The 25,816-nt window shown below is 44.7% G+C and overlaps 1 protein-coding gene across 1 annotated transcript in view; it reads right to left on the bottom strand.

Annotated features, from left to right (window-relative positions):
- The window catches only part of LOC149337314 (multidrug resistance protein mrp-7-like), a 170,448-nt gene that overhangs the window by 110,225 nt on the left and 34,407 nt on the right, over positions 1-25,816 (bottom strand). Inside the window, exons 3-5 of the mRNA XM_089553414.1 lie at positions 18,807-18,941; positions 6,498-6,638; positions 2,869-3,003 (exon numbers count right to left, since the gene is read on the bottom strand). Of these exons, the coding sequence (XP_089409540.1) occupies positions 2,869-3,003; positions 6,498-6,638; positions 18,807-18,941 (411 nt within the window). The remainder of the gene's footprint in view (positions 1-2,868; positions 3,004-6,497; positions 6,639-18,806; positions 18,942-25,816) is intronic.

The raw sequence follows: 25,816 nt of genomic DNA, 5'->3' as shown, positions 1-25,816 counted from the left end.
TTCGGCAGTGTAGTACTTTTCCCATGATGCTTGGCTTGGGTTCCGCTTTGCTGCCCGATAGTGACGCTTTTTCTTGTTTTCCAGGCACTTGCCATCTTTACTCCTTTCATCAGCAGTTCGGCGTTTTGGATAGCTGCTGGGTTTTTTCATTTCAGTTTTCACTTCTTCAGCATAATCTTTCTGCATAAAACCATGCCCAAACCTGGGGCAGCCTCTGTGAGGCTAACAATATGTTTTAATAAATAAATAAGACATAGCATACAACAGAACACCTAATGCTTCGCAAAGTATACACTGTAAGGTGACTGTATGTTTCCGAGAAATGCAACCTTGATATCTATAGCAAGCGGTTGATCGTGTTATTCGTACTTTTTCCGTGTGATATGTTTTTGTCGCGATTCTCCTGAGGAACCTTCCTGGCAAAGTGACTTAACAGCTATATACACCCTATTTTCGGTCAGTACATACTTCTTAAATATGTAATAGCATCTTCATCTGCCCGCTTTTTTGCATTCGAGAAACTAAACTCTTTTTCGTTTTCCTAAGTCCATGAGATTGAAAAATTAAAAAGTAATGATGCTGCAAAAGCATTTGCAAGCGCAGCATAGTATCGGCTCAATTGGGGTTAGTAAGGCGGAAAAAAGACGAGCAACATGGCTAGGCATACGCTCATTGTTCAATCAACTAGGCCGAGCCCAAGTAGCACTTAAACTTTTTTCGACTTAACTAGATTCTACGTCGTGCGCCTAACCATGTTGCTCGTTTTTGTTTGTTCGTAACTTTTTTTAAGTCGTTACTGTGCAGCGCATGAAATTCTTGCCCTGGTGACCCAAGCAGTCCGAACCAAAGCTGTACTTACAGTTGTTATACAGGCAGAAATTAAGTTTCGCCAACCGGTTTAGTCACGCTGTGAGCAGCTTTTGGGCAACTTGAGGTTTCATCGCCATTCCCTCAACATCCACCAGGACTATATAACTACTGCATTCCCTAAGGAAATAAACAGGCTTCAATAAAGATAACTTGGTTTTTAAATACGCCGCTTGCTTCTATTTCTGTATTTTGGATTGGCCAAATTCCTATGGATTCCCCACGACCGGTGACCATTCGGTGGCTCCCTGGTCTCATGGGCATCCCTGGCAATGAGCTGGCTCACCAGCTTGCATGCAATACTATACGCCGGGCGCCGGGGGTCCCATGGACGAGCCTACGGACGGAGCAGGCGGTCAGGGCTTACAGACACACTGTCGACGAATACTACACGCAGCAAAAATTGGACTTAGCTGATTTACCACCACCAAACCCATCCTTATCGATCCGTGAAGCTCACATTCTTCGCCGAATACAGCTTAATCTCCTACGTACAACAGCCAAACTTCATCTGTGCCGGCACACTTCCACACCTCAGTGCCCAAATTGTCCACACACATATGCAGACATAGAACACTGCCTTACACAGTGCCACACAGCCTTCCAGCCCCCGCCTATCCTTTTCCGCCACCCCCACCATGGCCCATTTGGCTTGCCTCCTGGCACCTGAACCTGCAACACGCACTCGTCACCTTCGCCCAGGACCTATTGACCGCCTAACATAAAGGCTGTTAATTGTCACATCACCACCACCACCATGAAAGAAAGTGGGAACATGGATGCGTGAATTAAGGGGGGAAGTATAACACGAAAACTGCAGAAACAATATTAGGTCTATGAAAAGTTCAAACTTTTAGGTCGAAGAAATCGCTTCGCATTCTGCCGACACACCTCGCCTGCTGGCCACCAATTAGCTTTTTAGCAGTTTGCATGCTAAGTGTTCAAAGCGCTCACATCCCGAATCAGCCATCACAGCACACCACGCATCTAGTCCAGTTTCAGTGTGCTTGAGTCTTAGCAGACCAGGAGCCGTAAAGAGGCCTATCACAATCAAGGCAAGTCGGAATTCCTCAATCCTTATCTAAACTAACGACCATCCTGCTGATCCTGAGATGTCTGTCGACAGCTAAACATCATCTCATCAGCCTAACCACGCCACTACAAGGCAAAGGCCTCGCGCATATCTCGTCCATGAACCCGTTCCTGTGCCAGCTGCAGGCACCTAATCCCCCAAATTTCCTACTCGCATTCTCTCACCCGACTCTGTTGCACCCCTGCAAAGCTGGCCTAATCTTGAAAATCCGCCCGGTACCATTAAGCGCCATCAGTAATATTGTCCTCACATAACATGTCCTGACAAGCCCATTTCTTCTAGATTTCCAATATGATGTCATTACTTTGGATTAGTTCACTCATTAACCTTCAGCGACGCCATATTTTCTTGTCAAATGAGCGGTGATTATATCATTGAACGGCATGCTGCAAATTTTTTTGTGCTGAAGAAAACACTAGAAGAAGGCTTCCTGCCATTGGATGGACGTTAATATTGCGAAACTTTAATATTGACCACAAAATTGCTGCTTCTCTTCATCTAGCTGCGCATTTGCGGGAGATTTAAAAATCTTCTCGACATAAAGCTCACTTGTGATGCAAGCCTAAAGCGATACCTTCTAGATCCCTCAACTACGGGCTAACTACGATGATTGCAGTAGCCGCTAAGGTTGTGACAAGGGATTCATTTACCCGGAGAATATTATATGCAGCTTTTGACGTAACTTGTACAGCCTTCGTCAAATGTAAGCAGGGTAAGTTTAGTTGTGAGCCTTGCACTGGGAATCTTGTGGCATCCGCGGAACACCTAACTTACACTTCCACCCGCCTTCACAAGATTTACAACAATGACGATGCTTAAATATCCACAAAACAATGCATGTATCAAGTCCCTTGGGCTATCAAGACAAGACTTGACAAAGCGAGTACATGCGTCCACTGCTTACATACCAGGGAATAAGGTGGAACTTTTATGACCAGGTCCTGTACTTCGGAAAGCAAGAAGTTTCCAGCTATTGCCACCGTCACAAGTAAGCCTACGATGATCGACTTCTGTTCGAACCAGGTTCCTGAGAGCCTTATATCCTGAAAAGAATTAAAAGTAGCTCTTAAACACATTTCAAGATTCGCCAATGCTACAGGCGGGCTGGAATCATCATCGCCAGCCTCACAACGCGCACTGCAGGATAAAGTCCTCCTCCACATCTCCCCAATAAACGTTGTGCTGTACCAGCTGAGGCCCCCTATTCTAGCAAACTTCTTAACCTCAGCCTCCCGCCTCACTTTCTGCTGCCCTCTGCCATGCTTTCCTGCTCTAAGAATCCAGTCTGTAACCCTTAAGGACCACAGGTTATCTTACCTTCGGATTATAAGCCCTGCCGGAGCCCATTTATTCTCTTCTATTCTACTAGGATGTCACTAACCCGTGTTTGATCCCTGACCCACTTTGCCGTCTTCGTGTTTCTTAACGGTACGCCTATCATTTTTTCTGTATTGTACCTTCTTATTTTGTCTTAATAAACAAATTCACAACAGCGCTACGGAACGAGGACAGAAGGAACACGAAAAACACAGGACGGGCGCTGTCCTTTCTATTTTGTTTATTTTCTGCTATGCGAAAGTTCATGGTACAGCACTGCGGTTGGCGTCATGCGGTTGGGGTCACACACATATCTGTGTGTGGGAGATGTGCGCGTGGGTGGGCGTCAGTCCACGCAAGGACAGTAATGCTGTCGCATTCCCACACGTGGGTAGCTTGAAATGTCTCTGCCGATTTTTTTTCTTGCGTGCCCTCTTGATGAGATGGAATTTCCCGACTAGTCAGCTTAAAATAGATCAATAGGTAAAAATTAGATGCCGCAAACGTTTTGTGAAGTCGATCAATTGCTGCGTTGAAACGGAGAACGTCTTGTAGGGCGAATTTATTGACAAGAAATGCGGAGACTGTCTGGTAGCTGGTCTTCATACTCTGACAAGTAGAGCAGAGCTGCAGCGTTTGAAATTTCATTATTTACTTCTTCGCAACTCATTCCAGCTAAATTTTTCAGACTTTCTAAATATAACCCATACGCGCCAAACCAGACACATACGCTCAAATATGATACAGGAATTTCCTTGCAATAACAACTCGTTCTGGTATTCTTATTTTCCGTTGTCCGTACGCAAATGGAACGCTTTGCAACCATGTATTACCGCGTAGCCAACATTGGAAAAATTTATTGCGCTCGCTGAACAGGCTGTTCTTTCTTATATGCATTGTTGAGCATGTTTTGTCATGTGTATTTGTTTTCTGTTTTTTTTGTTTTTTCTCTCAACCGACTCCTGTAATGACCCCTCTGGGGTTTACAGTATTCCAAATAAATAAATAAAATAAAGTTAAAGCATGCATATCGATATCAGTAACCACGATTAACTTGTACTTAGCGCGAAAATGAGAGGTTGGCGTGCTCTCGTCTGGGCCGGTCAGATTTTAAAGACGAAGGCTCGAGTGACAAGATGATAGACTGGGGAGCGCTAGGTTCTAAACAAGGGAACAACACTGCACAGGAACATAATTTTCTCAGCGCCATCCTCTTTTTGGTGTCTTCTCTGCTGTACCTGCTTTTTTGCGCTGCATATACTTTCCTTAAGACCACCACACAGGAACAAGACGAGACATGAGGTGTTTGTGGTGTTGTTCCCTTGTGTAGAACCTAGCCCTCCCCAGTCACAGTACCCACGACAAACTAGCCCCTTGCAAAGCTTTATTGACAATATCAGCGTCGTAACCCTTCCCCCCCTCCCCTGCACATGAACGGCACCCCCGTAGCTCTGCACCGGATGCAATTCGAACCGCCCCCCCGATCCAACTCTGTACCGACTTAGCGCTAATGTTACATACTGTGCCCAATATTCGCGGTTCCTAAACCAGTGCGGTTGCAAGGTGGATCAGGTACAGGTAGCTGGCAAGCGTATTTCCGGATTTTTAAATCGAATTGGCGCGACATTCCTAGCTTTTCTCGGTACGTGACGTTAAGTCTGCGGCCGAAAATCACACATTCGAAAGCAGATCATAAGGTCACTCCATTAGCTCCTGCTGCGGAGGTTTTATTTTTTTTATTTAAAGGAATGGAAAGGCTCTAATGCCCGTGTGCTGAGAATTATAAGTACATGTTAAAGAGCTTGAGTGGGTGAAAATTTTTCAATAGCTTATCTCCACAGTTTACCTAGTACCAAGGGAGTGCTGCTTTGACACCTAAGACCCATTATTTCGATATAGTTAGCGAGCATGCATGGAACACGACACTTTTCAAATAAGACAAGTCTATGGGAAAAACCCATGCCTCCTATTGTTTTACAGCCGAAACAACTGTTTCGAGCGTCATGTTGAGCCTATAAATTTGATTTCTTGCATATCTATATTCCTGCAACTATATCTTTGACTCTATGAGCCTATTATTCTATGACTCCGTACATGCCTAATGTATGTCCAATACTCGAGTACACTTGCGTGGCATGGGACCCTCGAAGTTATTATCTCATGGACAAACTTGAACGCGTCCAAAACCGAGCTGCCAGGTTTGTTTCCGCTAACTAACTTCTGCAGTACTTTTACATTTGTTAAAGAAAAAAAACCTTGACTAGAAAACACTGGCACATCGGGCGCTAACTGAAAAATTAGAACGTTTTTTTTCCATATATACTCTGATTTCACGGGAATAAACAGGAACCTATACATTTTACCTCCCAACTTCATTATCAACGACGAGATCATGAGCTGAAGGTTCCTGAAATGCGGTGTCGAGCAGTCTTACGTAATTATTGTTTTTCCGCGCACTTCACACTAAAGTAGGCTCCCCAAGAGTATGGTCCAATCTAAGAGGTTTTCTGGGTTCCAGTCTTTCCTGGCGCCCAGTTTCACGTAGATTCTTACCAACCGTCATATGCCTGTTTTTCTCGCGCGGATATATCGGTTTTCCCGCTGACAATTGTTCTTTACAGCTTCCTTTCAGTATTGTAACATGCACATTTTAGGCATCTGTTTTACTAACATATCCCCCATGCTATAATGCTCTTGTGGCGCAGCAGGAATTTGCACAAATTAAATAAATAAATTATGCTTTTCGGATTTGTGCGTGCGATAGCGTGCTAAAATGATGAGTTATCAGCTCTTTAGAGAAAGAGAGGAGAACCTGTCAAAAACGACAAGGAAAAGATGAGGTATACAGCACGACGACTGGACCTTGTCCTTGTCGTTCTTGGCCGGTTGTCATCTGCATCATGCACCAAATGCTCCATATTTCCAGTCTTCTGAACAGCTCCTTAAAGTCCACTTCCTTGCTAACGGTGACCGAGCGAAATGCATTTCTTCTCTTTCCTCTCCCAATTCCCTTTCTTGACACCCTACTTTCTCATCTACATATCTAGAGGACCCACACCTGGTGTTGGTTCATTTCAGTGTACATCGACGCCAACTACCTTTCATCTCTAGTCATTATAACCCGTACCTGCACTTCATTTATACAAGTGAGGGGAAGAATTATCGTGTCCACTGCTAAGACAACCTTTACGTTCGCGTGTGCTCGACAAAGGGCTCTTACCTCCAGGTACACCAATATGGTCATTTGCCTGTAGGTGATCAGCACATAAGCTGTGCATAGCATCCCCAGCATAGCCGCCACGAAAGCTGAAGGCGGAAGACATCGCCGCCGCCGCCGCCACGAGATGGCGGTAAGAAGCACCTGCAATGCGTAAAGTTGAACCCTGGTACAAAACAAAGTATTATTTCGCGTGCTAGATAAATGAAAATTATGAGCAGAAAACCAACTGTTCCATATAGCAGAGGTTTAAGGGAAGCTGACCACTCATTTCAAAATAGGGTCTTTCAGGTGATGAGAAGTTATTGCTGCATAGTAAAACTAGTTTTCGTAGACGTCAGAAAACAGTGGAATGAATTAATTAGAAAGTAATTAACTAAATTTTAGTTGTTAACTTTTTTAATATTACCCATAGGCACCTGATTGCAATTAGAGATTTGTAGCCAGCCGTTTGCAATAGCGATGTTAGTTTTCAGAAATTTCAAAACACGATTATCCGCACCGCTGTGGCTCGGCAATAGTTGGCTATTTCGGCTAGTACGTGCACTGGTAGGGTTCCTTTACCTCCCTGCGTTATGAAAGCGTGTATTTTGGCACGATTTAGCCAGTTTTTGTCGGGGAACTGCGGCGAAGGTAATGGAATTTTCGAAGTTCTAAACACTTATATGGCTGTTGCAAGGGGCATAATAATAATCTCTTATTGCAATAAGGTGCATGATGGTAATAGCTAGGAAGTTAGCGATGTGAATTTAGGGAATCACTTTACTAGTTTAAATCATTCACCTGTTTTTTGATCTCCGACAACACCGGTATTACTATGCCCCATAAGCTTGACTTTACCTTAAATACCTTATTTAAAAAAATATTCATCGCCTTCCCTTAAACACCTGGTAAACGACCTCCGTTAGGACATGACACTCTTTTATTGTTGTTTCCTCAGTTTCGCTTCCGTTTATATCTGCTAGTAGAGTGATATTCAATACTCTAACTATGGTTTAAGGACAGTTGTGCCACGCAGAGTCGTTGAGGACAAATACATTTTCTGACAATGCCTTATTGCATCGAAAAGGAAAGCCCAAAGCTCTCACTTTAAAGAATGTTACGTTTGCAAGCCCGTTTCTTGACACTATCGCTGACCACATATTTATGTCATAGCAACTTTTTTTATGTAATCTACATTATGACACATAGCATTAGTGAATCACTATTTCCAGAAAATGCGACAGAAGCTGCTCACGCTTGCGTACACTCGTGTTCGTAACTTGCTGAGAAAAGAGTGTTAGCCCGGAGTGTTGTACCTACATGCTTCTCGTTCCTTGACAGTTGGTGCGAATATCTATGACCAACAAAAATGTCCATTGCTATACTTGCAGGAATATTACATTATGATTCGTAATGAGAATCATTACAGAAATTTCCTTTAATTTGTATCATTCGCTAGACTCTAAAATTACACTGACGTTCCAGCTACATTAAAGCCGGCCGGGGTCCTTTTCGCTGGCATATTAGGCCCCGGAAGTACCAAAGGCGTCTTTGCCGGTATAAAGCTATCACGTTCTCCGCACCTAAGTGTAAATAAGTGGTGATCACCTTCCTTCTATAGGTTACCATAAACGAAAGGATTACAGGAAAGGGAGAGCTTTCACTGTTCCCGGAAACGTCATTTCGTGCCCTACACTGTTCAACAGTAGCTTGAAGTGTAATGCAAGTGTGTTTACGCGGACTGCCCATTTGTATAGAATTGAAGTATACTTTGGACGGATTAATTGCGTATTTACGAAAGTGTACTTTAAATACGAGGTCTGTTAGAAAAGTATACGACTTTATTTTTTTTTGCGGAGACCTGATGGATATGAAACAAGCGCGCTTGCATAAGCCGGCCTTGAACCTTCGTGCGCATGCAAGAATTTTTTCCCGCCTGCCGATGACGCCAGTCGCTGGGACGCAGCGTTTGAGTGCGGCAGTGGGCAGTGCTCTCGTCGGTTTTTTATTGCAAGGGAAATCGCGGAGCGAGAGCAGCAGCGCTACTACGTGAAATTTTTCCAGAAACTGGGCGACAACCAAGTGGAATCCGTTCGAAATATTCAGACGGCTTTCGGTGACGATGCTATGAGCAGCACACAGATTAAGCAGTGGTACAACTGGTTTAAAGACGGCCGCACATCGGTGGAGAGCGAGCCACGCTCCGGTCGGCCATCAACATGCCGAAATGACCAAGTCATTGCCGAGTGAATGCTGTGGTGATGCGGAAGCGTCGTGTGACTATCCGAGAAATTGCGGAAGAGGTGGACATCACCACTGTTTCTGCACGTTCCATTATCACCGAAGATTTGGCCATGGAGAGAGATGCGGCGAAATTCGTGCCGAAGCTGCTCCCGGTGGGGCAAAAGCAGCTTCATGTTCAAGTCTCACATGACATGCTGGATTCCACAAATAGTGACCCCGACTTAATCAACACCATAATCACTGGTGACGAGCCTTGGCTGTACGGGTACGACCCGGAAACATAATCCCAGTCGTCACAGTGGAAGCATTCCACGTCGCCAAGACCAAAGAAGGCCTGCCAAAGGCGCAGCAACGTGAAAGTGATGCTGACTGCTTTCTTTGATTACCGCTGTGTGGCACACCACGAGTACGCACCCCACAGGGTCAAACATTCACCAAAGAGTACTACAGGGATGTCGTCCGTCGCCTGCGTGATGCTGTGCGGCGCAAGAGATCGGAGCCGAGGTGAACAGGAAATTGGCGCATACATCACGACAATGTTCCTGCACATTCCTCGCACTTTATTCAGACTTTTTTCGCGAAAAACCAGCCTCCTGTTGTTCAGCAGGCTCCTTACTCTCCTGATATGGCCCCCTGCGACTTCTGGCTGTTTCCCAAAATCAAGAGGCCATTGAAAGGAGTGCGATTTCATACAAGACAGGACAGTTTGGCTGCAGCGACAGCTGAGCTAAACTCCATTCCCGAAGGGGCCTTTTCGGAATACTTCCAACGATGCCAACACCGCTGGAAGAAGTGTGTGGAGTCCCAAGGCGATTACATTGAAGATGATTAAGTTTCCAACGTTCTAGTTATGCCAGTTTTTTTTCTTCGGCTAAAGGTGGGATCCTTTACATTGCCTCGTACATTGCCAACACGAAAATACGATTTCCCGAAACTCGATTTCGAGCATTAGATTCTTCTATGGAAGCTTGAAGTGTGCTGCAAATATGCTAATGCGGACTGCCAATTTGCTAGAATTTAAGTATTCTTTGGACGAATTAATTCGGTATTTACGGTAGCACACTTCCAATATATTGGCAACACGTAAATGCCATTTCCCTAAAAGTGACTTCGATTACTCAACGGCAGCTAGAAATGTGCTGCCAATACATTGAAAAAGACTGCCCGTTTGTTTTAATTGAAGTATACTTCAGATGACTTAATTTCATATTTACGAAAGTACACTTTTAATACATTGACAAGATGCTAAAACTGCATACATATTTTTTCACGTATTTGAAAAGTGCTCGAAGTATGCTTTAAGTGAGGTATTTTTGGCATATTGTAAGAATACGTTTCGAATACCAAGCATGAAGTGTTAGGAACGTATTCTCTACATATTTTACTGCATTCATGTTTCAAATACAGTTGAAATAGCCCACCGTGTATTCCAAACATATTGTTTTTCGGTAAGGGGAGTATCAGATGCCCGTGTACTACCACTACCACTACCACTACCTCTACCTCATCCCCCATAACCTGAGTCGCTTTGGGAAGTTAAACTACGCAAACAGAACTTAGCATCGAAGATATAATATGTCACTTATAAAAATGGTTATGAGGACATCCTCACCCAAGCGATAAAACCAGCAAGTGTCATTTTGCACGGGCCTGTCTATAGTAATTATAAAAGAATTTTGTGTTCCGGAATACTTCTGGTAAAGAGTAAAATTTACCGTGTGCCTGTTACAATTAGCGGAGGAAGAAGTACAAATATTGATTGGTAATTGATAATAAAGACGAAAACTTTTGCTGGCGCTGGTGTATATTTCAAGACTCCAACGGTCATGGCTGTTTCTCTTGCTCGGGACAAGAGGTTGTGCTGAATCGTCAGGTCAAAGCTGGACGGAGCGGCCTCCCACTGCTCCTTCGTATAGTGTCCTTGTAGGTTCCCTACTTTTTTGCCCCTGCCCCCCACGTGACGCGGTATGATGTGGGTCTTTCGTCGCACCACAGCGTTGCGTATTTGTAGCGTTCCAGGAATATTCCGCTGAATTTATGTATATTTGGGAAGGTGTCGGTTTGGTGTTGCCTCCAGTCCCCAGAATCCTGCCCTCTCAGCTCGTTTTGTGTGTGTGTGGGGGGGGGGGGGGGGAGGAGGAGCTGACGCATTGATCGAAAGAATTGTAATCTGGTGTTGTAGGCCATGTAGGCCGCAGATATTGGTGTAAAGTCTAGTTTGGCGGCGTGAGTACGTATGTTGCCTGCTCAGTTTGTATGTCCTCGAGGTATGGTATTCAAGACCTCTTTTCCCTCGAGTCGCGAGTGCACTGATTTGATTCGTTGGTGATTTGATGTTTGAGGGAATAGTTTAGAGGAGCTGCTGCTGTTTGTTATTTGGTGCAGACTCTTATATATTCGTTGTAAGAGGAACCGACATACCGCCTGCGAGTGGGCGATGTGTAGTGCTCGGTTCGTGGCATTCCCGTGGTGAATGGCTTGTGCAGTCGGTAAGGTTACTGCATCGGTGACTGAGAACTCCGAGAGTGCCGCGCTCTTGGTTTCTTTGAGATTAGCGTTTCTTACGGCCGCCACTTCTGTAGGCCTTCACTTTTTTGCCTACACTGCTGCGTCCACGTAAACTGCTGAGCGCTGCGTCCCATAGTTGTGTGGATGTAGTCGACCCGGGCTTCTGTTCTGCCTTGCTTCTGTAGGCTCACATATTCTTCGGTACTGAGGCGACGTCTACGCGCGCGCCGTATTCTGGTGATATATTTGTTGTGGATTGGATAGGCTGTAGATGGGCAGGATAGCCTACTTTATTTAATATGTGGTTGCCTGTCTCTGTTCTGGAAACGCGCTTTGAGGTAGTAGGATGGCTTCCTCTATCTTTTTGAAGGTGTCGTGAATACCTAGGGCTTCAATCCTGTCGTTGGCGGAGCAGAGTGGTAAATCCAGGGCAACCTTTTAAGCCGTCCTGATCATAGCGCTGAGCTTGTTTAGTTCTTCCTTGAGGAGAGCGATGAACGGCAGGCCGTATGAAACTCTGCAGAGGACAAGTGCGCGCACGAGACTGATCGTGTCTTTCTCTCTTATTCTTTTTCATGTTGTTGCTACTCTGATTATCATACTTGTGATATGAGTGGACGGCGTGTTTAGAAGTTTCGCTGCGTGCGTGGCTTTCCTGTCGCTTCGCTACCAAAGTCCAAGGATGCTGATGAGCAGTGCTTGCTGCACTTGCTCTCCTTTAATGATTATGTTGAAGGGATCAGTATTCCTCTAGTTGTAACCCTTTATACGGATGATCACCGATTTCTCCAGACAGCACTTGATCCCGCGCTTCCTGGCTGTCACCTCGACGCAGGTTGCGGCCGTTTGCAGTAGTTTTTTTCTCCCACACGGAACGATTGCTTGTCCAAATCATGATATCGTATGCGTACAGCATGAATCCGCTGTCCAGGATTTCCTGTAGTGCTCGAGCGACTCGTATCATGGCGATGTTCAAAAGGATTGAGGAGATGGAAAATCCTTGTGGCGTGCCTTTGTTTGGCTTGTCTAAACGATCAGATGTGGTCTCTCCCATTTCATTTGTTGACGTGCGATTGGACAAGAAGCTCCTCACATACTGGGAGATGAGTTGGCCGCAATTGATATTAGTTTGCCCTTTAAGGATTGTTCCGAGGGATATGTTATTAAAGGCTCCCTTCAAGTCGAGTGCCATATCGCATGTTCCCCGCCTCTTGGAATGTTAGTAAGGATGGCGTTGGTAAGATGGCGTCTTGTGTCGATAAGCCTGCTCTGAAACGTATCATGATCGGTAGAAGTGGTTGTTGTCCTCCATGTAGTGCTAAAGTCCAGTTCGCACGACCCGTTCGTAGAGCTTCCCCACACATGTTGCTTGAAATATTCGGTGCAGCACCTAAATGATGGGTTTGTTTCCTAGTTTTGGATTCACTATGATTTCAGAATGTGGAGGCGGTGAAGGCCTCCATGGCACTACCCCGCTTCTCGCGAATTCTGGCTTTAATGATTGGCTGTGACTTTAGCATCGCTGACTTTTCATAGTGACTTCAGTTTTCTGCTACGCTCCTTTCTGTTTCATTTTTCATCCCCTCATGCCTTCCCCCTGCCCCCCATTTAGTGTAGCAAACCGATTATTCTTTCGGTTAACCTCCCTGCCTTTCCTTTTATTCCTCCTCGTTCTCCTCCTTGACGCCATGTTCGGTTTCTGGCATGGGAATAACGATCTGTGCATACTGAAGTAGAACACAAATTTTGATAGCCGTTAAGTCCATTCGCCTAGTGAAGATGTGATATTGAGTATTGTTTCCGCTGACTAACGCCTTCACCTAACGACTTCACTAACGAATTCACCTCGTGTTTTACTTAAACAGGGGCACTTACGATTTAGCGGAATATACCGATGTACTCACCATGCGTGACGCGTCTCATACACATGAAGGTCTGAAGCGGTTATACTAGACGCTGGTGAAGTGCTTCGCATCGGCGGCCGCAGTAGACGTTTATTCTTCCACACGACGCTGCTTACATACGCACACGCACATTTTCGAGCCTCGCATCGTGTTCCTTGGATGTTTAGCCAGCGTGCCTTTGTAGGGCGGCTTCACATCTCTGTTGAAGACGCCGCCTCTGGTTCGCTTGTTATCAGTGGCGATCGGCGGCTGCGCGTCGGTAGTTTCTTTCTTGGAGCCTCCTTTTCAGTGGCCAGTTTTGGCTTGCGAGGCACCACACCCTCTTTCCTGGTTTCAATGCCTTAATGTTCACGCGGAAAGCAAGATCTCTGGAAATTCTCTGAAAAATGTTATGAAATTCGCTGATTGGTCGGGGGAGCTCACGTGATATTGCGACGTCATCCCTACCTGCCCTGATGGGCCGTCCTAAATTTGTCGAGGTAGATCACGTGACCTTGTGGCTTCACTACAACTTGCGCGTCGACAGTCAAGACAGTCAAGCCCTCTTATGCGTATGATGAACCAGAAGGTCAAGCGGACTTTGTTCGTGATATCCGATGTTCTTATAAGTGAGCGCTCCGTATAGTAACCAAAATTACGAGATGTGCCGCAAGTGACGTTTATTTCTTTAAAAAACTGCGTTGTGAACGTGTACTTATTCGAAGGAGACACTACATCGGTTCTTTCCAGGCTCTCTGGAGCAGTCATTCTTCTCGCTCAGATGCTTGCAGCTGAAAATCTGCTTTAGGGACGGGGTATAAATAAATGTGGTCTAAGCATCCGTGATAGCTGGTGGCAGGTTGACCACATTGACCTCATTCTTAGTAGTAGGTCACTGCCCGTACTTCGCGTTCAACGCCTTCGTTAGGGCATGCGGCTCTACGATGTTGTGGTCTGCAGGAACAGAGCCATCCGACGAAACATCTAGCCAGCTTCGCAGCAATCACACGTCTTCAGAAATTTCCATACGTCATATCACATGTATTTTCAAGATCTTAATCTGTAGGTCATAGGGCAATGCAACAGGAAAAATTGTGCACCGCCCGTGGCCCAGATTCTACCAGCTACAGTGATCGCTGTTTCACGCCGCCTGCACGTGCGAACAGCACAAAGATGGAGCTGACCGGCAGGTGGCTGGTACCACGGCACCAGAATAGCATGAAAATCATCAAACTTCTCAAATCTCTGCTGTTATTTGACCCAAGCCCGTGCAGAGCTTTTAGTTCACATCTCGTGTCTATTTTTTGCGGATGCTACGGGAGCGTGCATTAAACAAAGCCACCATCGCGCGCCCTCGCGCTTCTTCCACTTGGGTTTGTTTGCCCAGCCGGCGAACACAAAGACAATGATTGCCACTGTAGACCATCGGTGGGAGCTTGACCGGCAGCTACTTAGTGTTTAAATGCCGTCTGTTCATTGCTTTTTGGGTAGGCAGGTTCTTTGCGGAGTGGTCTGACGATGACTGTGAGACGCTCTTCATATCCGGGCATGCTGGAAGCGCGACTCTTTGAGGAGATAGCTTAGAGCGCCTTCTCGTTCGCTACGACCGAGTGGTGCGCCCAAAGTTTTTCGTTGTATCTTAAACGAACAGCCATTGACCTAATCGATAATTTTACGGTACCACTGCAATGATTCATGATAAGCAAGCGTTTTGTTATATCCGAGGCCGTTAAAAGTGGCGTAGACTGTATGTGATATATTGAATGTCGGCACCCTCATAGCATTGCAGGTATCTGCTACTACAGGTTGGCGTCCGAATATGGCTGTTGATTGCCCGACAATTGCAAGCAGCATACTGAAGCATACCTACAAGGCTTCGCGATACTTAAGAAAGGATCTATGATACCATAGCTCGACACCCTCAAAAATTGCATTTCCGATACCGATACAAGATATAGTACCTACACTGGTATCCAATACAGTTTCTCAATATTGCATCGCCGATGCTTGGATAGATCACTGAAATCTCCCATATTAATAAAGATGGTAATATGACGTGATGCGTGATTTTTGGATTCTTTAGTGTATTCGATACATCGCAATGTCCATAGAGAGGCTGAAACAAATCCACCGGTAAGGAGGCTTTTAGGCTCCAATAACTTGCAGGTCCACTGTCCGCGCAGCTTGTTCCATTATAACCTTAATATTGGGCTGACGCCATGGTGACGTTCAGACGTTCGTTTTCGTGAATAGCCTAGAAAAGACCTTTCTTTAAACTTCTAATCTTTATGGGAACCGGTATCTCAGTCCATGGCTACAAAAAAATGAACTTGACACTTTGTCTGACGATTTTAGTTTGTTACTGCAATAATTAACGGGTTACCTCTGCATTGGCAATGTGCAATAAAGATGCAAGCTCAGTGCATTTCAAAAAGCGAAAGATTCATTTCCCCAGCACTGTTTTTAACAAACATTCAATTTGCAACATTCTGCGCTAAAAGCTTGAAGACAAACAACAAAAATAGAAATTTAGGTTGTGTATTTTGTTAGATAAAACATACATTTATAATACCTCCTATTTATATATTACCTTTCAATAACGAGGATAAACAACAGCTTTTTCTACAAGCGGCGGTCAGAAAGAGCTTTGCGAAAGTGGCCGCGTTATACGCAAACAAAATAAAAAAGCCTCTCTAGAAGAACAGCTAAGCACGTTGCCGAGTTGCATTTTATATAAACGGCTTTTATAAACAGATAACAGTGAAGCATAGCCATGTCGACAGGAGGATCCCAAAAGTCTAATTAGAAAACAAATTTCACTAGAGTCTCCGGACAACGACTGCTTGTTTTAGTGTTTGCTTCTCTATAAGACAGGACTGAGTCACCTGATGCATTTGACGATCCGGTGCTGATGGCCCTATTAAACCGTCTGAGAAGAGTGCGTTACATTTCTCTTGCTTACAAAGCCAAAAATGAATATTCACTAAATATTCTCTTTAAAAAATGTGGGCATAGAGACAAAGGTATTCCATTTCTGTCGGCAACCAGCGCAACTTAATTAAGGGGAAGGCTGTGTTGTGTCTAAATGAACTGTGCGCTTGTCTCCTTGTCACTTCTGGCACCGAATGCTCTGAAGTGCAGTGTATACGTCGTCTGTCCGCCAAACTGCTAATAAATGAAGTAAGAAGACTTCCTGGGCAAATCATATTGAAGTTGTGTTTTCCTGATTTGATTCCATCGCCATATTAAGTGCTCTACCACCTGAGTGAGCGCCATCGAAAAATATTATTGTAGAGGGCTGGCATGCGCCATGTGTGTTTATTCCCCCCTACTTTCTTCGCGGCTAAGGAAGGGGAGCTTCGCCGTTGAGCGGGCCCCAAGGAGATCTGTGGATGCGCGCGGTCTCATTAGGAGCGCCCATCTTTCTGTCCCCTGTGTCGCCGCTGCAGACCCCGGAGAGCCCCCGGCGGGGGGGGGGGGGGGGGCTGCGAGGAGGGCGCAAAGTGGGCAGCAGCCAGAGAGGGAGCTGCCGGCTCACCCAAGCCTCCCATTGTCCCCTTTCAGGGAAGGACGCGTGTTTCTCGCCGGGGCCGCTTTGTGCCAGTGCACAAAGAGCCAAGAGCCATAAAAATGTCAACGCCGCCGTTTCATCGTACGCCGACAGCTCACCGCGGCTTGACAAACGCCACTTGCGGCCCAATTAAGATTCGAACGCTTCGTTCGGAGGTTCGACCGCTTTTCTTTTGAAAAGAGAACACTGCTGAACGAAGCGGGGCCAGGCGCGTCCGGATGAATGGGTGCTGTGGGCGGCGGTGCAGCTGGCTGGCGTCCGGTATAGCCCCGAGGCTCGACAACTCGGTCTCAAGAAACGGGAGCGCGCAGAAGACACCACCGGACAGAACGAGCACAACCACCTGCTTAATTGGGGACAGTGGCGGCCACTTGACTTATGTCGCCGCCCGGACCCCGGAGGACGGCTGGTGGGGTCGGCAGTCCATTGTGATCCGACTCTTATCGGAAAGTGGACCTGCGCTCCCGGGTGTTGTTTGTGACAGTCGCAGCTGGGTTGGGGCCGATAATTGCCCTAGTGCCGGGAAGCGTCAAGGTCACGGGTACTGGGGAGACAGACGTACCCGTGGAAGTTACTTGCTATGTTGTTTTGTGTGTTTTGCTTTTTCTTCCTTAGGGGAGAGAGTTGGTCTGATATAGTGGGAGTGTTTTGCTATGTTGTTTGTAAGTATTGTGCTTTTCTTTCCATAGGGGAGAGAGTTTGTTTAGTACGGTGGAAGTGTGGGGCGGGGCGCGTAACCCAGGGGGCCAATCCGTATGTGTGTGCATTCTCGGAATGTACCATGTTTTAGGTGAAAATGATGCCCTTTTTACAATATGTATATTTGAGAGAGGGTTATGTTCCTTAAGGAAGTTGGAGGGCGGGCCGCACGCCTAATAACCAATCGTGTTAAGGGTTCGACACGATTGGATGCTCATGAATGTAGGCCAGGCCCATGTGTCTTTAAAACTGGGTCCCGGAGCCCGGAAAAGGGGTTCTGGGCTAGATGTAAGGCATCTTCGGCTATGCCGAGTAGGGGCCTCCCCTAAATGTTAGCCAGTTCCATGTTGTTGTTGTGCTCACTGCTCAACTTGTATATAAATGTAAACTATTGTATATAAAGCTTCAATTTATATCCCCTGCAAGTTCTTTGTTGTTTGCAAGTATTGTCTAGCTAGACCTCAAGCCTTCAAGTCATTATAACAAGCTGTCTCCGACGGGGCACCCCTGGTGCAAAGGAAGAAAGAAGAGGAAAAGAACCTATTCGCTTTTGGTGGACAACCGAAACTTTACTATTATAAACTGTAATTCATCATCAGAGGGTTTCTCTGAAATGTGCTCTATCCCAATGTTATTATTTTAGTTACTACACTCTGCATGTCCGGATATGTCGTTATTACTTTCCCCAAATAGAAATGTTCTGTTACCAGTTCCACCGCCTGGCCACCAGTCGTAAACACTTGTTTCCTCCCTCCACTTTTGAAGATTACCACAGTTTTCTGCATATTGATTTTGGGAACGTTCTTCTCTTCCGGTCTGCGTCACTGATGCATCGCAATTCATCTCTTGAGTGACTCAGCAAGGCGATGTCATGAGTGAATCGAAGATTACTGAGGTATTCTTCAACGCCTTACGCCCAACAAGTCCAAATCCAGGCCTCTGAAGACCTTCTCTTAGAAGCGTGAATAGCGTTGGATAGATCGTGTCCACTGCCTAAAAACCTTCTGCGAAAAATGTTTTCTGCGTTTGTGTCCGCTGAGGCCACCGAGGAACTTACCGACGGCATCGAATGGAAAATGCGGAACATTTATTCAACGGAGAGGTGAGCTTACATGGTCTTGCTGCCCTGTGACATAAAAAACAAAATTCTACAAGCGGGAGCACTGAATATATTGAAATGTTCCTGTTTTTATGCGACGTATTTTTTTCGTGTATTGTCAGCATGATAATGTTTTCCAGGGCGCTCATGATTCCAATAACTGGCGAGCCTTGACTGGGCCGTTAGATAATATAAGAGTCAGAAACATTGGCTCAAGAAAGGCACCACAGCGGGCTTAGTACTTTTTAAATTCTGCATTAAGGATGAGTCTATGTTAGCGATAATTAAAAACATACTATTGAGCGTTACATGCGAGAATACCTTACCAAGGAAAGAGACACAGCAAAGTCAGAAGCCGCATCGCCCAGTGCATAGGTACTGACGTAAATCCTGCCTGCGACATCTTCCAAAGCAAGCAACCCCTTGGTGAAGGCCAGTGCCGAAGAGACAATCAGCAAAACCTGCGTATCACGAATGATTGGTTTAATCATATAGGTACCTAAAGATGTTTCGATAACTGTGCAGATGATAATATACCAGTTATTACATTCAAATACTGATTAAATCTTGAAAGCATAGCAAACGAAATTCGACAAAATATCATTTTCTTAGGACACAACGCAGGTCTAGACTATAATCCAAGAAAATCAGAATTAATTACCATAGGAAAGGAATACAGCACTCGACAAGCAATTTTAAAGTTCAAAAAATATCAAACTTAAACACAGGGATATTTTTGGTCCAAGGCTATTTTTTCTCTGCCTTCAAAAATACGTCACAAAAAATGAACGCCCAGGAATGTAATCCACACAGATTTACTGGACAATAAGGGCATACGAGGGGAACAACTTCGGCAGATATATCTAAGACGAATAGACCAAACTATTAACTATGCATCGCCAGTGTGACGAAGTGACAAAGTAGCCATAAAAAAAAACTTTGTACAATACAAAGAAAACCACTAATATTTATTACCAAAGACCGTAGAGCAACATACTATCTTACTCTTGCGTTCATCGTAAATATCCATCAAGACCAAGAAAATTAATCGTATAGAATATCGAAGGCACTGAAACCTTTTTTGTAGAAAGATGCAACATTCATAAGGAAGATATTTCACGTAAGTATAACTTGTGGAATCATCGCCCAACTATCAGACCAGCCGACGATTATACGTAAGAGGACATGGAGACAGATTATAAAATATATGCAGACGGATAAAAGTAAAAGAAAATCGCAGTACCTTTTATTGTTTGAAAGAAAGCAAACGAAATAATAAAGTAAACTGAATACAAATTATCCGAACATTCCGCTAACTTTGAAGCTGAAATGGTAGCTATAAATAAAGTAATAGGTATAATCCACACTCAAAGATACCCATAAAATTTCAAAACCTTAACGCTAGCTTGTTGGCACTTAAAGGCATAAAATCTCGAACAATACTAAACTTAATAAAACAACAGTCAAGGAAAAACTGCAAAGGCTTCAGTTACATAAGATATTTTTAAACAATGTCAACGGACTGTGTGCAGGTGTCGGAAATGAAAGAGCCGACCAGCTATCGAAGGCGGCGCCGGATACAGAAACTGAAAAAAAAAACGCCGATAGCTATAAAATTCATAAAGAAAGCAACTGAAAGTAGAACTTTAAAATAAATGGACTTCCATCTGGTAGAACGAATGAAAAAATAAATTTGCGTTCCAGTGGGTAAGATGCTTTAAAGACAAACCACAACAATTTACTGCAAATTGCAACCTACCACAAGCCATCTATGGACGATTTTTTTTTACTTCCATTAATTAAACGTAGCCGGAGAGAGCAAACTGCAAATGCGGTTCCGAAGCACAAGACTTCAACCATTACATGCAGATTCGTGTGTTAACAACATTTCAAAGAAGAAAAATATTGACCGGAAGGCTTGGGAAAAACATAGAAAGCTAAAACTGCAAATAATAAGTGAAAAAAGCTCGTTAAATAATTACAGGACATTGTAATAAGCACACTGTGCAGATCATACGATTAACATCATGCCTGCTTTGCGTCGCAAAGTGATACTTGCGGCCTCAAGGACGAGGACTACCATGCTTCTGGGAGAGGGGGTGGGGAAGAGTCAAACAACAAAATCAGTCAACACAACCCAATCGGCAGTCATCTACTAGACAGCACATGCGCCATTGGCATATCAATGTCAAGAGAAGATCGAGTGATACCACACGCTAACACAAAAAAGCGCCTAGAATCTACAAAACAAGAAAACTAAGCAAGAGCTTTCGGCACATGCCGGATTTTCCAGTTTAGGCAGCAAACCTTAACAGTTAAGCTTGACCAAACCTGATATACAGTAAATTTGCCTACAGGCTTAGAAATTGTACGCATCTACGATGACTTCGACAGCCAATGAAGTGGAACAAAGAGAAGAAAAAAGAAATAATACAAAAGATTTTACTGGACGCCTATGCGGTGTGTAGTGAAAGCCTAGCTTTACCTTTATTTCCTTGAACTATCTTCTATGCCATTTGCCCTTTCCATTTCTATTAAAATCGATTTACTTTGTTTTGTTGCCACTACTCCCTTTTTATTTTTAATTAAATTTTCATCACCCGCTAGGCATTAGTGCTGTAGGCGAGGTCTTCTATCATCCTCAGCCGTATGTATGTGGAGGTATGTATGTCGATGCGTATTCGTTTGTTATCTAGAAAATCATAATTTACAAAGAAATTTATTGCAAAAGTGCGCTTTGTGATTCAGACTCTTTTTCGTACTCCACAATATAGCTGACAATGATTTTCTACACCAATCTGTTTATTTATTTATTTAGGCCGTGGAAGACAAATAAAAAATGAGTTGTTAATTGGACAAGAACTCATAATGGAACCATCTGTTTTTAAAATTCGTGAAGTTTTTAGTAGAACCGAATCTCATGACATCGGTATGTGTCTTTCGCGACTGACCTTTGGGGCTGCATGCCGACCGAACCTTTGTCTGCGTTCTGCAGCAAAGCACGAACTCACACAGTTTACTGCCGGTCTCAGCGATCGGATTTTGGTGGGTGTCAAATGAACAACGACGCCGTAGAGCAAGATTTAGGTGCACCATAAAAAACCGTTACGTGGTACAAATCCACCTCAGTCCCGTGGCCCCTCTGCGCATGCGCGACTCTCCTCCTCCAGCTCCTCTGGTGAAAACAAACTGCTCGCTCCTACTGCGTATGCGCCTTTCACGTTAGCGATAGGCGCAAGCAACAAATGGCGGCAGCTGTCAAGCGCACGCAACTTCGCAGGTGTATTACGCGCCTGGTGGAACCGAATCGCGCCAGTGCTTCCCACGTTCGTTTGGTTTCAACTATTTTTTGCACACTCCCCAGAGGGCGCTGGATGTTGGGAAAAAAAGCAGTTAGTCCTCGAGAAAGGCTTTGAGGTGGTAGACATAAACAAGGAAGTGCACAGAGCAGGTTTGGGCAGAGACTTTGGACGAGATGGCATCCATTTCAATGGAAGGGTAGCAGAAGAGATAGGCTGGCGCCTGGGAGGCCGAGCGGAAGCTTTTTTAGGGGGTCCACGGTGTCTCAGGGCGTAGGGGTAGGTAGAAGCGACGTAGTAAATGTAACAATGGCGGCTGAGCCAAACAAAATGGCCACTAGGAGGCACAGAAAGAAAACTACGAAAAAGAAATTTAACGCCAAGATCAGTTACATAAACATGCAAGGGGGTAGAAAGAGAGCGAAATGGCTAGAAATAGAACAGCAGTTAAAGGACGAAGCAGTGGGTGTTTACACTCTATGCGAGTCACATCTGAGGGATCTAGAAGATCCACCTTTAATCGATGGCTATGTCTGGGAAGGGTGCAACAGTACAACCACGGAGAAGAAGGGAGGAGGAGTAGGTATGCTGATACACCACGGAACAAATTGGCAAAGAATAAAATCAACTTGCAAAGAACACGTCTGGGTATCAGGTACAATTGCTGGCAAAATAACATGGCTAGGGCTATGAGAGAAGCCAACAGCCACAGAAACCAAGGCGCACAGGGGATTTTTAATTTATTTATATATTTTGTGGCGTTGATCAATTCATAATATTACTGAATATGTTATCACTTAAAGCTAATTGATTAGAAAAGCAGAAGAAAAAACATCCACATGCAGCCGGTGGGATCCGAACCCACGACCTCCGAATTACGCGTCCGGTGCTCTACCACTGAGCTACGGCGACGGCTGCCAAACCTCCTGCTTTCGGGGGTATTTATGTTTACAAATAACCTAACCTTGGGAGTGTTCACCAGCGCCACCCACGTTCTTAAGCGGCGGACGTAGCACGTCCTGAGTTACCGCTGATGTGACGTAGAACGTCATCGAACGGCGAGGGTGGAAGCTGTGTGAGAACCCTCTTATGCTTCCTAAGGCATCAAGGCTAATAGAACCGAGGCCCTCGTTAAGCAATTAAGCAGACAAGGAAAGGGGAATGCGGGGCTCGTTATAAATATGAGAGAAGCCAACAGTCAAAGAAACCAAGGGGCACAGGGGATTTTTAATTAATTTATTTATTTTGTGGTGTTGATCAATTTATAATATTTCTGAATATGTTATCGCTTAAAGCTAATTGATTAGAAAAGCAGAAGAAAAAACAACCACATGCCGCCGGTGGGATCCGAACACACGAGCCCCTCATTCCCCTTTCCTTGTCTGCTTAATTGCTTAACGAGGGCCTCGGTTCTGGCAGCCTTGATGCCTTAGGAAGCATAAGAGGGTACACAGCTTCCACCCTCGCCGTTCGATGACGTTTTACGTCTCATCAGCGGTAACTCAGGACGTGCTACGTCCGCCGCTTAAGAACGTGGGTGGCGCTGGTGAACACTCCCAAGGTTAGGTTATTTGTAAACATAAATACCCCCGAAAGCAGAAGATTTGGCAGCCGTCGCCGTAGCTCAGTGGTAGAGCACCGGACGCGTAATTCGGAGTTCGTGGGTTCGGATCCCACCGGCGGCATGTGGTTGTTTTTTCTACTGCTTTTCTAATCAATTAGCTTTAAGCGATAACATATTCAGTAATATTATAAATTGATCAACTCCACAAAATAAATAAATAAATTAAAAATCCCCTGTGCCCCTTGGTTTCTGTGGCTGTTGGCTTTCCTCATATCTATAACGAGCCCCTCATTCCCCTTTCCTTGTCTGCTTAATGGCTAGGGGTAGTTTATTTAGGGACCGGGGACAAATGCAGGCAAGAAAACAAGGATCTATTTAAGTGCCTCAATGACGATATAAAGCAGATTGGAGACGGTGTCGATATTATTTTGCTTGGAGACATGAACGTCCACATCGAGGATCTGGATGGATACACAAATTATAACGGGAAGTTAATGCCAGACTTGTGTGAGCGGCACAACCTAGTTATTGTCAATACAGAAACTAAATCTCAGGGACAAATCACGTCGGAATCCCGTAACAGGCAAACAACCATTGACTACTGTCTAATGTCGCAGGGCATTTATAACAAGCTCGCAATAATGGAAATAGACGAAGGGGGAAATACAACATAGGAAGTGATCATAAACGTATTAGTCTACAGTTGGGAGCCCTAGTCAAAAGAGAAATGCAGCGAAGTCAAAAAGAGAACGCAAAATTAAACGATGAACAAATAGCGCTAATATCAAATAGCGCTAATATATAGAAGAAGTAATCGAGAAACGCCCCATGGAAAAGTGAGATTATAATCAGTTAGAACTGCTCAACGCTACAGAAATGAAACAAGTGAAAGGAGTAAAGCGCTGGAGAGGAAAGAGGAAGCCACGAAGCTGGTGCAATATGTAAATTAAGGAGGCCATCGAACAACGACGGGTGGCTTCAAGGCAACACAGAGAAGCAAAGAGGGCGCAGTTATGTGAAGAGGAATTAGGCGAAAAATGGGAATCTTATCGACAAAGGAAACAGCAAGTTCAGGTCCTAGTCCAGGCTAAAATGAAGCAGTCCTCTGATAAATTGCTGGCTGAAGTTCGCGAGGCAAATAAACGGGGGCCAAGAAATTTCGGGAACCATATAAGCTGGTTGGGAAAAACAAATCAAAGAACGCAGGAACAGATTATAGATGCTGAAGGAAAATGTTTAGAGGGAGACGATACTGTGAACTACACTACGTCATTTATAGCTGCGTCTTTTAGCAACGACAATGGGGTAATCTCCCCAAGTGAGGCGGCAAAACAGGACAGCACAATAGAAAACAGCTTAGCAGTGACTAGTATTAAGGGGGAAAAGGCGGAAGCAAATATTCCTAAAACCACATCCGCAGGGATAGGCGAAATTCCAATCAAGCTGATTAATGAACTTGGCCTAAGAAGCAAGGAAACGCTGATAAAAGCATTGGAGACAGTCATAACAAATCAGCAAATTCCGCACAGCTGGAGACAGAGTAAAATGAATTTGATTTATAAAGGGAAATGAGATAAGATGAACATAAAATCCTTCCTTTTGATTACGATAACATCTGTTATGTACAGGCTGGCAACGCAGGCAGTGAAATTAAAAATGCAGTCATGGGTAGAAGGTAATCGGATACTCGGAGAACTTCACAATTGGTTCAGAAGGGGTAGGCGCTTAGATGATAGCCTGTTCGTGCTTACCCAATGCATAGAAATAGCTAAGGCGGAAAACAGACCTTTGTTTTTATCCTTTCTGGACATAAGCGGTCCATACGATGACGTGAACAGGGAACTCCTGTGGAGCATATTGAAAGATTTAGGTATCGGTTATGAGGTAGTTGATTTTCTACATGAAATCTACCGAGATAATGAAGTTGAGATTACATGGGAAGGTAAAAAAAGTACCACAACAGTGGGGGTGCACAAAGGATTAAGGCAAGGTTGTCCTTATCACCGCTGCTGTACATGATTTACGTGATAAATATGGAAAGAAGGCTAGAAGAAAGTAATCTAGGTTATAATCGGTCGTACAGAATAGGCGGAAATGTAGTTCAGCAGCGACTCCCGGGTTCAATGTATGTGGACGATATTGTACGGTTAGCAGATAGCCAGGAAGATTTACAAACTTTGGTTAACTGCTGTGGAGACGAAGGAGACGCTTTAGGCTTCAGTTTTAGCGCAACTAAATCAGGTGTGATGATTTTTAACGATACAACTGATCAAGTGCTTACAATACAAGGCCACGAAATACTCAAAATTGGCAGAATACAAATACCTCGGCATAAGGCTAAACGAAGGGCAGATATACACGGAAAAGCATGAACAGGCTCTTAGGGCAAAAGGACGAAGAGACCCCGGGATAATGAAACATAGGGCATTATGGGGGTACAACAAATATGAAGTACTAAGAGGTATTTGGAAAG

This window comes from Amblyomma mixtum, chromosome 7 (genome assembly GCF_055824585.1).
Source record: "Amblyomma mixtum isolate Tamu chromosome 7, ASM5582458v1, whole genome shotgun sequence".
NCBI lineage: Eukaryota > Metazoa > Arthropoda > Arachnida > Ixodida > Ixodidae > Amblyomma > Amblyomma mixtum.
The sequence above is the reverse complement of the archived record's forward strand: the minus strand, read 5'-3'. Positions and strand labels throughout refer to the sequence as shown.